At 35.9% G+C, this 13,514-nt stretch overlaps 2 protein-coding genes across 2 annotated transcripts; both read left to right on the top strand.

Annotated features, from left to right (window-relative positions):
* The first annotated feature begins 258 nt into the window (after window positions 1–258).
* Window positions 259–3,081, top strand: LOC143031442 (uncharacterized). The gene has a single exon (XM_076195257.1). It carries the CDS (start codon window positions 482–484, stop codon window positions 1,925–1,927), a length of 1,446 nt encoding a protein of 481 aa, XP_076051372.1. The 5' UTR covers window positions 259–481; the 3' UTR covers window positions 1,928–3,081.
* Window positions 3,082–6,988: 3,907 nt separating this feature from the next.
* Window positions 6,989–9,769, top strand: LOC143030692 (uncharacterized). The gene has a single exon (XM_076193876.1). The coding sequence runs from the start codon at window positions 7,471–7,473 to the stop codon at window positions 8,197–8,199; it is 729 nt and encodes a 242-aa protein (XP_076049991.1). The 5' UTR covers window positions 6,989–7,470; the 3' UTR covers window positions 8,200–9,769.
* Window positions 9,770–13,514: the final 3,745 nt, after the last annotated feature.

The raw sequence follows: 13,514 nt of genomic DNA, 5'->3' as shown, positions 1-13,514 counted from the left end.
TGACATTTATTCTTTTCCAAGTTTCCTTTCCTTTGTAAGAAGTTGCTATTTAAGATAGCGTCCTCCATCCACTTTGTACTACTGAAGAGGATTGCAGTCAGCAATTGAAATATATAGTTTTGCTTACTCAACTCTTTCTTTTGTCTGACTGTGGTGTTAGTTGTGATTTACAAATGTGTTACTACATTTCTCACCATATATATATATATATATATATATATATATATATATTTCCTTAGAAACTAAACTTTAACCATTGAACACTCCTATATGTAGACCCAGTGGAATGATAATGATAAAAAAGAACAACTAATAAATAGAATTGATATAAAGAAAGAAAAATGAATAGATAAAAGGCCCCATCACTCTTCATTGATTTTGGCATCCCAGATACACTTGACACTTTAGTTTTATACTTCCACAAATGAAATGATTTTATCAAGAAATTTCTCTTTTAGGTCATCGTAACTTTGAAAGTGAGATGAATATTTTAGCTTTCAACTTGATTTGTGGCCTTTTGTTCCAGGTTGACTTGGTGGGAGTACACAATTGCAAAAAAATGGCATCAGTGTCAAGTGTGAATGAGGTGTTCAGAACTGGAAGTATGGAGGACGCCTGCAAGCAAAGAATCACCTTGACTAGGGAGGGAAATATTACTCAAGTTGGAGAGCAGTTTGTCTACCCTCCACCACATATACCTTTTTTAGGGCATCCTCAGCTCATGCATCATGTATTAAACCAAGAGCCTGAAAAAGTTTTTAAATGTTTGATATGTAATGTTGTATGTTCCTCAAAGAGAAATTTGAGTCAGCACCTCTTGACTCACTCGAAAGATAAACCCTTCAAGTGCACATATTGTGAGAGTTCGTTCACAAAGAACGATCACCTGAAGCGGCATATACGAACCCATACGGGAGAAAAGCCATACAAGTGTACTTACTGTCCATCGGCATTTAACAACAGCGATCACCTAAAGCGTCACATTAGGTCGCACACTGGAGAGAAGCCCCATAAATGCACTTACTGCGAGGCGGCATTCTCGAAGAGCGACCGTCTCAAAGAACACATACGGACACATACAGGAGAGAAACCTCACAAATGCATGTACTGCGAGTCGGCATTTTCGAAGAGCGAAAGGCTGAAGGAACACATTCGAACCCATACAGGAGAGAAGCCATTCAAATGTACATACTGTAAATCTGCATTTGCCAAGAGTGATCGCCTCAAGGAGCATATAAGAACACATACGGGAGAAAAGCCCTACAAATGCACGTATTGTCCGTCAGCGTTCGCAAAGAGCGATCGTCTCAAAGAGCACATTCGTACGCATACTGGCGAAAAACCACACGAGTGCACGTATTGTGATTCTGCCTTCAGCAAGAGGCACCACTTGAAGCAGCACATTATGACGCACACAGGCGAAAAGCCTTACAAATGCACATACTGTGAGAGTGCATTCTCAAAGAATGATCACCTGAAGCGACACACTATGCGGCACACTGGCGAAAAACCTCACAAATGCACGTATTGTGATGCGGCATTTGCCAATACTGACCACCTCAATCGCCACACCAGGTCACATACAGGAGAGAAGCCCCACAAATGTACACATTGCGATGCTGCATTCACAAAGAGTGACCACCTGAAGCGTCACCTCATGAAACACATGGGCGAAAACCCAGAAAAATACCGCCTCTGTGATGCTGCATTTTCCCAGTTTTCATACCTGAGGCCTGTTTGGCCACCTACAGGAGAAATGGCCTCGGTCTATACACCATGGAATGCAGCATTTCCAGAGAGAGTTCAAGTGAAGGGTAACACTAAAGTGCCAACAGACAAAACACCTCATATATGCACTCTCTGTGGTGCAGTGTTTTCCAGGCCTGATGCTTTTATACTTCACATGAAGACACACAGCGATGATTAAGTCCTCAGGTCTCACTAAGTTTTTTTATGTAGTTACACGTATTAATAGTACTTCTGTCTATATACATTATGATAGCAAACAAACAATAATCCATTGGAGTAAGATTGATGACAGGCACGTGACTCGTTGAACATAGTAAATGAAAAAATTATTTGGTATTAATAGTAGACTGGTAATTCATTATTCCCCAAGCTAATGTAGATAAGTATGATCATATTATTATGAAAAAGTTTCTTGATAATGTATAAATCATCATAAATGCAGTGAAATCATATGAAATTAGAATTTGTTTAGGATGCTAAAACAATCCAGTTACATTTGCTTAAACCTGAGTTTGACATGAGTCAGAGCTTGGAAAATATGGATTTTTTATGTTTTGTTTCTTACTCTCTTTTCATGTTTCTGAAAAGAGTAGATACACATTACTTAATAAATGTGTAAACCTCATGGCATATATGCAGAATGTAGCATTATTGTACAGTATTTCTTAGTTTTGTAAGTCAGTAAGTATTTGAATATACACCAAGACATAAGCTCCACAATAAAAAAGGTAATAATAGATTAAGAGATAATTCTCCAGAAACAAAATTTTGTGAAAATAATGTATATATGGGCACATCAAGATTATGGACAATTAGGAAAAAGTAATAATAATTTAAAATTCTGATTACGTGGAGAGAAGAGTTTTTGATATTTTATTATCAGTATAGAATAAAGCTCATGCAGTACTGAAGTACTGAAATACATTATAAACAAAAATCTAGCGGATATGTTTGAGATAGTATGTGACTTCAGTATGACTTGGTTTTGTTGATGAGTACACTTTTGTGCATTTTCTTGTAGCTTTCATTATGTAATGTATATTACAGTTGGAATAAAGAGGCAGCTTATTAACTCAGAGTGAAATCTGGACTGCAAAAGCAGTGGGGAATTAAGGGATATATGGGGTTTTGATTCAGAACAATCATATTTGTATATATTTTTGTGACAAGAAATTTACATGATGCAAATTGCATGTCATTATGAGAATAATTTATATCTTGTCTTTCTTTACATGTATGAGTTTAATATCAATTTACTTGTTATTACTTTGTTTTATATAAATTCTTGTATGGTAGTGTATTGTAGGAATATATCTTCAAATATACCATATAAAGGCTGCCATTGTTTTTCTACATTAACATCCATTTGTTAACATTTGTTTTCATACAGATAACAGTATAATCAATATGCAGTGGCAGTATGGTCTCATATAAATTGAAAGATATAAACAAGATGGAGAAAATACAAAGAGCAGTGACCTAAAAATTCCCAGCCTTATAGATTAAATATACAAGGAGAGACTAGAAACACAAGACCTACTCTCACTAATGGAACAAAAAGAAAGAAGCAACTTGATTGCAATGTTCAGGTGACAGAAGGACTGGGATAAGATTGATAAGTTTGGGATGGGAGGTCATGGAACAAGTTGAAAAAGAAAAAAAAAAGGATGTGAAGTACAGTTTTCCATACAAAAGTATAAATAACTGGAATTGCTTAAGCTGGAACTATAGACAAGATTAAAACTAAATATGATAAGTGGAGAATAAGAGACAGTATCATATAAGCATAGATTCTTTCCTGGATACTACAATTAGGTAAATACAGCATGTTCCACATCTATGCTGAATAAAGTGCACCTCCACAAAAGACACAAAATCCACTACTATCTTACAAAAAAAAAACTGGAAAAAGAAAAACACACACACATTATATATATATATATATATATATATATGTCATTGTCACTTGTTATGTGCTAGCAAAGGTTTGACTCCTTAGCTTTACCACATATCAATTTTTGCATGTATGCCTCCTCGAGTTAATCTACGTTGATGGCATAGAATTAAAGTGAATTGTGGTTGATAAATGTAAATCTGTTCACTGGGACCCTTTCAGTATTGTACAAATATATATATATACTGTATACATGTGTATATATATATATATATATATATACATATATATATATATATATATATACACACATATATGTATATCCCCCGTGTAAGGAGGAAAGAGCCTTTGGTGTATGTATGTATGTATATATATATATATATATATATATATATATATATATATATTATATATATATATATGTATATATAATATATATATATATATGTATATATATATATGATTATATATATATATATATATATTGTCTGTGTGTGTTTCATAAACATAGGAAAAACATGAATTTGTGTATATACTGGTAAATACAAATAGACATTGATGTAAGCTGTAAAATAAGGAAGCAACCAAGTCAAAGTATACACCCACTTCATACACATTAAAACCCATTTATCACCCCCTTCCATCTCAGCACCTCTGTTTCCTGCCATGCTGCTTGGGTTTGGAGTAATACAACAAGGTACTGTGCTTTCACAGTTAGCTTGGCAGACAGAGCTGTTTTGCTACCCACCACTTCAGTCATTCAGAATGATTTATGAAGTATGAGATTTACCTCCCTCCTTTACTCGTTAATTCACCTCCACATTCACTTCTTTGTTTATTGTTACATGTGACCTCAAATGCAGTTCTCCATTTCCTCCAATCTTGACATTACAATCTCAACTTTCTCTTCTTATCCTTCCAAACTCAATCATGAACTGATTGACTCCTCTCAAAATCAGCCTCAAGCACATTTTCAATGGCAATCAACAAATGGCTTACTTCCCACATCCCTCCACCCTTACTCACCAACTCCATACTTCTCCCTATCACTTTCACCTTTGCCTCCCTCACTACTGCATCCATGTGTACATGATAAACTATGATGACATCACATAACCTTGATGCAGCACCACATTTACCTTAAACCATTCACTCTATTCCCAACCCTCCCACATACCTTACTACTTATGTAGAAACTTTTGACCTTGTCATCACTTCCCCCTACTCTGTATATCTGCAATAGAGTTCACAATGTATTTCCATTAACCTGGTTATATGCATTCACCCACAAAAGCCCCCCTCCAAAAAAAAGAATAAATTAATAAATAATTAGATAAATAAATAGATCTTCACTTTGTGCCAAATATTTTTCACATAGTTATTATAGCAATGCATTATTTTTTCAACCATGGAAATGAACACTGAAAATTCAGCTGCCCAGGATGTAACACTTCACCCCATACCATACAACACATAATGGAAGACTGCATTATACACAATCATGCACGCAAACAACACAACATACACTCTATAAAGGATTTGTGGGAAAACCCAGTTTCGGCTGTGGCCTTCCTTGGGGAGACGGGACTGCTCGGACAGACAGTCTAGGGAACGACAACAACAACAACAACAACACTGAAAATTTTAAAATAAAAATTAAAGAAATACTATAACATTACCAAACTATATCTCTAATCAGACCAGTTGTGTGGTTAGTTTATGTGACTGTTGAGAGAATTACTGACAGGGTGTGAAACTTGTCTGTTAGTAGCCATAATTCTTTCCATGAGCTACTGAAGAGGTCATACATAGGTCAATAGAATATCTTAGCAGCAGCCAGAATGAGAAAATCAGTATTACCCAATACACAAGGACAGGCCATCTTCCTAAAAGCAATCTAATAGAAAATAAATACTAAGATACTAGATATTATTAAACATTTATATATATATATATATATTTTTTTTATAAAAGGCTATTCTAATGGGTCTTGATACTAATTTTGAAGAGAAATGAAACTGTAATACAAATTAGAGGAGAATATATGGGCATAAACTATGAAGCTGTAGATTTAATTGAATGTTCATAGCAACTTTGTACACTCAACCGAACTTCATGCAAAGGTAATTGCACTTAACACTTCCAAATTTCTAGGTTTATTTAAAAAAGAATTATGTTTTAATATACCTGACCCTCTATTATCTATATAATGTGTTTGTGTGTGGTTAGATATATTGTTTGTGGATTGTATATTTGTATTTTTTATTACAAATCACAAGCTTGCAATATGATATGATATAACATTGGCTTCTCAACAGAGTTGAACCTGAGCCTTTAAAATAAGTCAACATTCCATACATATTGCAGTAGTACATACATACATACATATACCAAAGGCTTCTTCCCCCTACATGGGGGGTAGCCACAAAGAAAAAGGCACAGAAACCACTCCCACCCGTTCCATTTCCCACATACTCCACTCCCCTCCACCCTCCTCCCTCCCTCTTATCTTGGCACCTCCTGGATGATGGGTCATCCCTGCATCCTGTCTACTTCCAGGGTCATACTTTGGGCTGGCATAAATTCCCTAAATAGTAGCAAAAGCAGCGTTTTTCATATTCCATAGCCCCATTAGGGTGTCATTGGTGGGTGCCGACATGTGGTCCTGCAAAACATCAAAGAGAAATAGTTTTCTTTGCCATATGCCTGTAAATTTGTGACATAAATCTCTCTCTGACCTTAAAGAGCTTTGGTGTTAAATGTTATTCATCTGTGGCATGTCATGAGTATACTCTGTCATTGTACCATGATTCTCCGTACATATAAATATGGGGCAGCAACAGTACAGTGATAAAGTATCCAAATTTTAGATGCGACTATGGTGATAGTGGAGGGTTGGAAATATCCAGCCCAGAATTATTTGCATCACAAGTTGTGATATACATTACACTTGACCAATATATGAGCTCTACTCTTCAAATTGTGAGGGGAAAATTCAAAACATATATAAAGGCTATTCATAGTTGCTGTATGATCTATCAGGTTAATTCATTTTGCAGCTTGGTATATAAGAAATACTCGATTTACTATTAATTTTAGTTAATTTCTGAGCTGGTGAGTTTGTGCCATCACATTCAGAAAGAAGGAACAAATGTTGGACACCCACCATATACTGTTAGGCTGTTAGAAGTAGGATGAGTTCATGGGGTTCAGACCTGTATACAGACCAATGTGATTTTCATCATGAATTGCAAATGGATTAGATAAGATATCAGATTTAATATTTACCCAAAAAAGGTAAAGTACTTGTTTTATCCCAGGTAATATAAGGCAAATCTATTTAGTTATGTGGCATCACTATGACAAGAAAAATGTGAAAAATAATTCTGCCAAGCTTGAGCAAATTATGCACCATAAAACTGCAGAAAAGCAAGTACATTGATTATAATTTTTTCATTATCACTGTCCTTCTGTGACATTTTATCTCTGTGCTATTAGATTTCTACACTTAATTTGTAATGCTTATCTATAGGTATGTACAGTGATTTAGTTGATAAAGCAAGGATAGATCAGTTGTTTGAAGAAAAAAGAAACAAAATGGAAGCACCTTTAAATTGTAGTGGCCAAATTGAGTTTATGCAAGTTTAGACAAGTGTTTACAACAGATTTCTTAGTATAACACAGGGAGTTTAATTCTCGACACCATAGAACTATGCACCTTTGGGTTAGAATGAACTTCAGTTTTGTAACCTGCATGTTTGAGTGAATGTTTTTAGAATTTGATTTTCAAAAAAAGTAAAGAATGGATGGGTTGAATTGTATAACAGATGGACTGTACCATCTTAGCTTTCAACTTGATTTATGGCCTTTATTTGCAGGTGGACTTGCTGGAGAGTATTCTGTTGCAAAATACTGTAATGGCGTCAGTGTCAAGTATGAATGAGGTTTTGAGGAGTGGCATTGTGGAAGACGACTGCAAGCAAAACATCAACTCAAGTGTGAAGATTGAACCAGTAGAAAATGATGTTCCATTTGGAGAAGCGTATGACTGTCATCTTTCAGATGATGCTTTCATTGATGATGATCAGCTGATCCAGCAGATGGTTGCTGATCAAGCAGAGACATGTTTGAAATGTTTGATTTGCAACACTGAATGTTCTTCGAAGAGGAATTTGAAACAGCATCTTTTGACACACACAAGAGTTACACCATACAAGTGTACCTTCTGTGAGAGCTCATTTACAAAGAATGATCATCTTAAGCGACACATTCGCACGCACACAGGAGAAAGACCATACAAATGCACATACTGTGAATCAGCATTTAACAACAGCGATCATCTCAAACGGCACATAAGGTCACATACAGGGGAGAAACCATATGAATGTATTTTTTGTGACTCGGCATTTTCAAAGAGTGACCGCCTCAAGGAGCATATCAGGATACATACTGGCGAAAAGCCATATAAATGCACATACTGCGGTGGTGCATTTTCAAGAAATAATTACCTAAAACGACACATTTTGAGACATACAACCAAGAAGGCACAAAAATGAATAAATTTTGAGGCTACATTTCATAATGTAATGACCTGATATGAAAGATAAGGCACAGATGATGCTGTTCAAAATAATGGTCTTTAATTAGACAGTATGATAAGAACATAGGTGACATCCCAGAGACCATATACTGCCTTGTTTCGGCCACATTCAATCAGAACTCTGCTCTGTAGGAATGGGAACTCACCTGAAGTCTTCTAGTATGGTTAGATCAAGTGTTTACACTTGTACACATTGTGATAGTGTGGTACTCAAATAATCTGCTCCACATGAACACACTCTATGGAGGTAGTTTTACAAAAAGCACACATGATGGAGGTAGATTGTTGCTTAACCTATTTCTTGAGATTTTGTTGAAACAACAGCGGAAGTAGGATGCTTCATTACTAATTTATTTTGCAATACATTAAAGGTAACTCAGCTTTATGAATTGACACTTACCTGGATGTGATGCAGAACAAGATGTGCTACAAAAATATGCATATAGCATTGTTAAAGATATGTACAAATGAAGGCATATTCTTAGTTGTGCAAAACTAGATAATTCTTTTATTGAAGGAAAGGGAAAATTTTAGTGATTAAGTACTGATATATATTTTTTATGGAATATCAAATTTTCCCAATGCAATGCATTAGTACAAAAAATGATTGTGAACTATTTTATTTAAAATTATTTACATACCATATGATAAACTTGAGAAAGAAGTTGATCATATGTTACTTAAGCAGACTGTAATGTATTTGTTTACCTAATTTTATATGTAGAATACAGCACATAATGTAATGCTTTTCATTCAATCGACTGAATATAGGACAGGAGGATACTAGATGATTTTTCTTTCAGTAGCAGGAATTAGACTATGCAGAAGTTAGTGCATTGTTAGAACATTTAACCACAAACATTGAAAATTAAAAACAGGTGGTTGTTATCACCATTGCTTTCCATGAGTAGTGCATTAGAAGATTATGTTTATTTTGCTATTTAGTTTTAACATCTATCTAAAAAGATAGCAAGATTTGTAGTCAGCTTGAGTAACATGAGCCAATTAGCATTACTACATTACCTAACTAATTGGGTTTTACCACATTGAAAATGTGACTATTTGATATAAGGCACTTAATAACAGAGTGTATCAAGTGCCTTTGGGAGGACGTTTATTACTTCCTTTCAAAATGCCATCCAATTATTAATATAGAAAAAACACTAAAGTAGGTTTACAGAAGAAAAGAATAAAAATTAATCACTGAGAAATATCAATTGGATCCAACAACATGGCATTTTGAATGTAGAAAATCTTACAGCATTTTTCTCCATTTTCTAATCAGCACTAGGTACAGTTTAAACACATCATATGTAAACATGCACGTCAATACTTATTTAAAGAACAGCAATGTATTAACTTATAGATGCTCTTGTCTGTATTTTATGCAAGTCAGTTATTCTTTTGTAGTGCTTGTTCATGTAATGCTAAAACATCCAAAGGATACAAAAGTAATCTGTGCTACAACACTTTTATATGTGTAAGGTAATAATTTTTATTGTGTGAAAAACAATAAAAAATAATTGCTTTAAGATCTTTATGTTTTAATCCAAATGATCATTCTGTGGTACAGTATTAGATTTAGCACTACTGTACATGATTTTGAAATAAGATTAGGCAACAAAACCCCTAACACTTCTAGTTGTCACATTATCCATTTTACTTAAAAAATTATTTTATGAGGTGCACAATCCCAAGTTCTGTTTCCATGAAATACTTCACTTATAAATTAGTTGAATATTTATTCCAAGCCTACCTATGTCAAAAAATGATTTCTATTTTCTTCTATTTCCTGTTTACTCCTGGAGTTCAAGTTTAGGGTACAAAAGAGACTAAATTTGAACAAAATTTACTCCAGAGCTTCCATTTGGTAATTGTGTATGTGAGTCCATTCCAAGTTCCACTCAAACCCTCATAAAAGCATATCAAATAAGGAAATTATACAAATTAGATAGTCAATATAATCTGCTTGCAGAAAATTATTCAAGTTTACATGTGTTACATGAATTAAATTTTCTTTATAAACAATTTGGTTATTACCTAGTTTGTACAGTGAAGCATTCATATATTGGGACCCCATTGCAATTTGAATGATTTTTTTTTTTTTACAAAGAAGAGATTATATATACTAAAATCAATAGCAAACATAGGTTTTGGCCAGCAGAAAGAAGTAGGGTAGTGTGGGGGCAACTCGTACTATAAGTGGAAAAATGTTTATTAATATTAAGTTTTTGAGGTGTGAGAAAGCACAATAGGTGCAAAATCAACTTCAATTATTTAGTCAAGTATGGCATCCATCTCAAGGTTTCCCAGTCAGGTCAAATATGTTTTTTAAGGATTTGAAAATATCTTTTATTGGGGGGGGGGGGGACCCATACTGGGTGTGGTATGCATACAATTTAATTGACACCTCATATTGCATCTAAAATGTAATTTCATTGAGCTTAACAACATTTATTTGAAGAAGCCAAAGAAATAGAAAAACAACAACAGCAGGGCGTGACCCATACACCTGATCAGCCTGCCACATAAAATTTTGAAAAAATTTCTAACAATTACACTACCACACTTGGAAATAATTACTGACAGTGCTTTACAATGTAGAAAAATATGGTAAAAAATGTATCAATATGACACTTGGATAAAAAATAGATAAAAAAAACAAAAAAAACAGTTTCACTGATTTCTCGGGCACTATTTTCCAAGAGAGAAGGGGGAGGTGAGCCAAGTAGAGAAGAAAAGATAAAAGGCACAGATGGACAGATCTTGACAGAAGAGAAGACTGTAAGGGGAAGATGGGAAGAGTATTTAAGAGATCTGTTGAATGAGGAGGAGGATAGGGAGGCATTGGTGGCAGCAATGGGAGGCACTAAGTAAATATCAGTGATGGGAGAGGAAAATGGATGAGAAGTAAGAAAAGATGAGATGCAAGTAGCTCTGAAAATTATAAGAACAGGTAAGGATTCTGGATTAGATGGGTGCCATGCAGTGTCTGAAGAAGGGAGGTAGATTAATTGTGGACTGGCTCGTGAGGTTGTTTAATGTGTGTCTAAGGGAAGGTAGTGTGCCAGAGAGACTGGAGGAGTGCCTGTATAGTTCCACTTTACAAGGGAAAAGGGGGCAAATGTGAGTGTAGTAGTTTCAGAGGGATCAGTTTGTTGAGCGCAGTTGGAAAGGCTTATGTGAGGGTTTTGATTGAGAGGATTAGGAGAGGAACAGAGGGAGTTATTGAAGAACAGTGTGAGTTTAGGAAAGATAGGGGCTGCATGGATCAGGTTTATGTAGTAAGGCAGATATGTGAGAAAGCTTTGGGAAAAGGTAAGGATGCTTTTTGGGCCTTTATGGATATTGCAGACATATGGGATTGAAGGAAAGCTGTTAAGAGCAGTCAAGAGTTATAGAGCCTGTGTTAGAGTAGGAAATGGAGAGAGTGAGTGGTTTGAGGTAAAGGTGGGACTGCATCAGGGCTATGTCATGTCTCCATGGCTGTTCAATACGTACATGGACAGGGTGGTGTGGGAGGCAGAGGCAAGGGCAATGGGCAGGGGACTGGATATTAAAGAAAATGGAGAAAAGTGGGAGGTGAGCCAGTTGTTGTTTGCTGACAACAGTGCGCTTGTGACAGGGTCGGAGGAAAGATTAAGGAAGTTAGTGACAGAGTCTGGAAAGATATATGATTGGAGAAAGTTGAAGGTAAATGTAAAAGCAAGGTGGTGAGATATACAAGGGTAAAGGATGGCAATGAGTTGGAAGTAAGTCTAAAAGGAGATAGACTGGAGGAAGTGGATAGTTTTAGGTATTTGGGGTTGCATGTAGCAAGAAAGGTAGGAGTGGAGGTGGAGGTAAATTGTAGGTTGATAGAAGCAAGTAAATCCCTTGGGGGATTAAAAAGTGTTATGAGAAATAGGTAACTGGGAATGGGTGCAAAGAGGAGATTGTATGAAGGAGTGATTGTGCTGAAAGTATTGTATGGGGCAGAGACTTGGAATTTAAGAGAGGCAGAGAGGAAGAGTTTGAATGTGTTTGAGGTGAAATGTCTGAGAAATATGGTAGGGTTTACTAGGTTGGATAGTGAGAAAGGAGGAGAGTGGGTGTGGAAAAGGAGATGGCAGATGGTGCTGATGAAATATTATTGGGATGGTTTGGACATGTGGAAAGCATGACTGAGAAAAGATTAGTAAAAGAGGTGTAGAAGGCAGAGGTGGGGGGAGTGAATTTGAGGGGATGACAGAGGATGAGATGGATGGATGGGATAAGGGAACATTGAGAAAGAGGGGAATGCCTGTTGAGGAAGGATGGGAGAAGGCAGAAGATAAGGATGAGTGGAGAATGACTGTGATTCTATTATGCAAGGAAGGGAGGGATGGGGGGGGGGGAACAGGTGGCGCTTATGTATGAATAATATTTTGACACAGCCCGAAGGGATTCTCCCTGTCTTCTCTTTTTCTGCATGAGGGGACGGAGAGTTGGGGGTTGCTGATCAAGTGAAGCGGCCTTGCTGTCGATGTACTGTGTCTTGCTGCATTGCATTTGACCCAGGGCAGTTGGCGGATGCAGGGATTACTTGTCATCCGTGAGGAGCTGAGGTGAAATAGGTGGTGGAGGGGAGTGGAATGGGTGGGAATAGGCAAGTGCCTCTGACTTAGCTACCTCCCTTATAAGAAGGGAAAAACTAAAAGTTTTTGGTTTATAGGTAGATATTGTTTTACCACTTATTTTGAAAAAATGAATAAATAGATAAATAAAATATATAAAATAAATAAAATGAAATAAGTAAAATAAATATTGTATCCAAAATTCTCCTGTACAGATTGCTCTGGTATACATGGCCCCTGACAACAAAATTGTTTTCCTTCACATCTCAAGGAGCCATATGCATTTCTTTGGTAACTGTTTTCACTTAAAACCACATAGATAATGGATATTCTCACTATTCAAATGTGCAGTGTAACAAACAAATCATGACATATTTAGAATCATGGGACTATATTAGTAGCCAGAAAATTGATATTGAACCTTTGAAAAAACAAAAATCTTACTTGAAAACCACAAAGAGAGCAGGCACCAAACCAAAATAATGTTGTGGGGCATCTTGCTCTTCTTCCTCAAAGTGTGTGATGTCATCATATGGGTGATAGTTTTTTCTCAGGAGTGACGGTATGTGTTACCCCCATATTACCCTATAGTGTTAATGGCAGTATACAAACATATTAAAAATATTGTTCAACCATTCCCCCACAGCATGGTTCCCTATAATCAGGAAACAAAGAT

Source organism: Oratosquilla oratoria, chromosome 12, assembly GCF_046742065.1.
Source record: "Oratosquilla oratoria isolate Oo_2021 chromosome 12, ASM4674206v1, whole genome shotgun sequence".
Lineage (NCBI taxonomy): Eukaryota > Metazoa > Arthropoda > Malacostraca > Stomatopoda > Squillidae > Oratosquilla > Oratosquilla oratoria.
The sequence above is the reverse complement of the archived record's forward strand: the minus strand, read 5'-3'. Positions and strand labels throughout refer to the sequence as shown.

Coding starts and splice junctions, on each gene's coding strand:
- LOC143031442 (XM_076195257.1), top strand. CDS start 482: ATGAATATTTTAGCTTTCAACTTGATTTGTGGCCTTTTGTTCCAGGTT.
- LOC143030692 (XM_076193876.1), top strand. CDS start 7,471: ATGGACTGTACCATCTTAGCTTTCAACTTGATTTATGGCCTTTATTTG.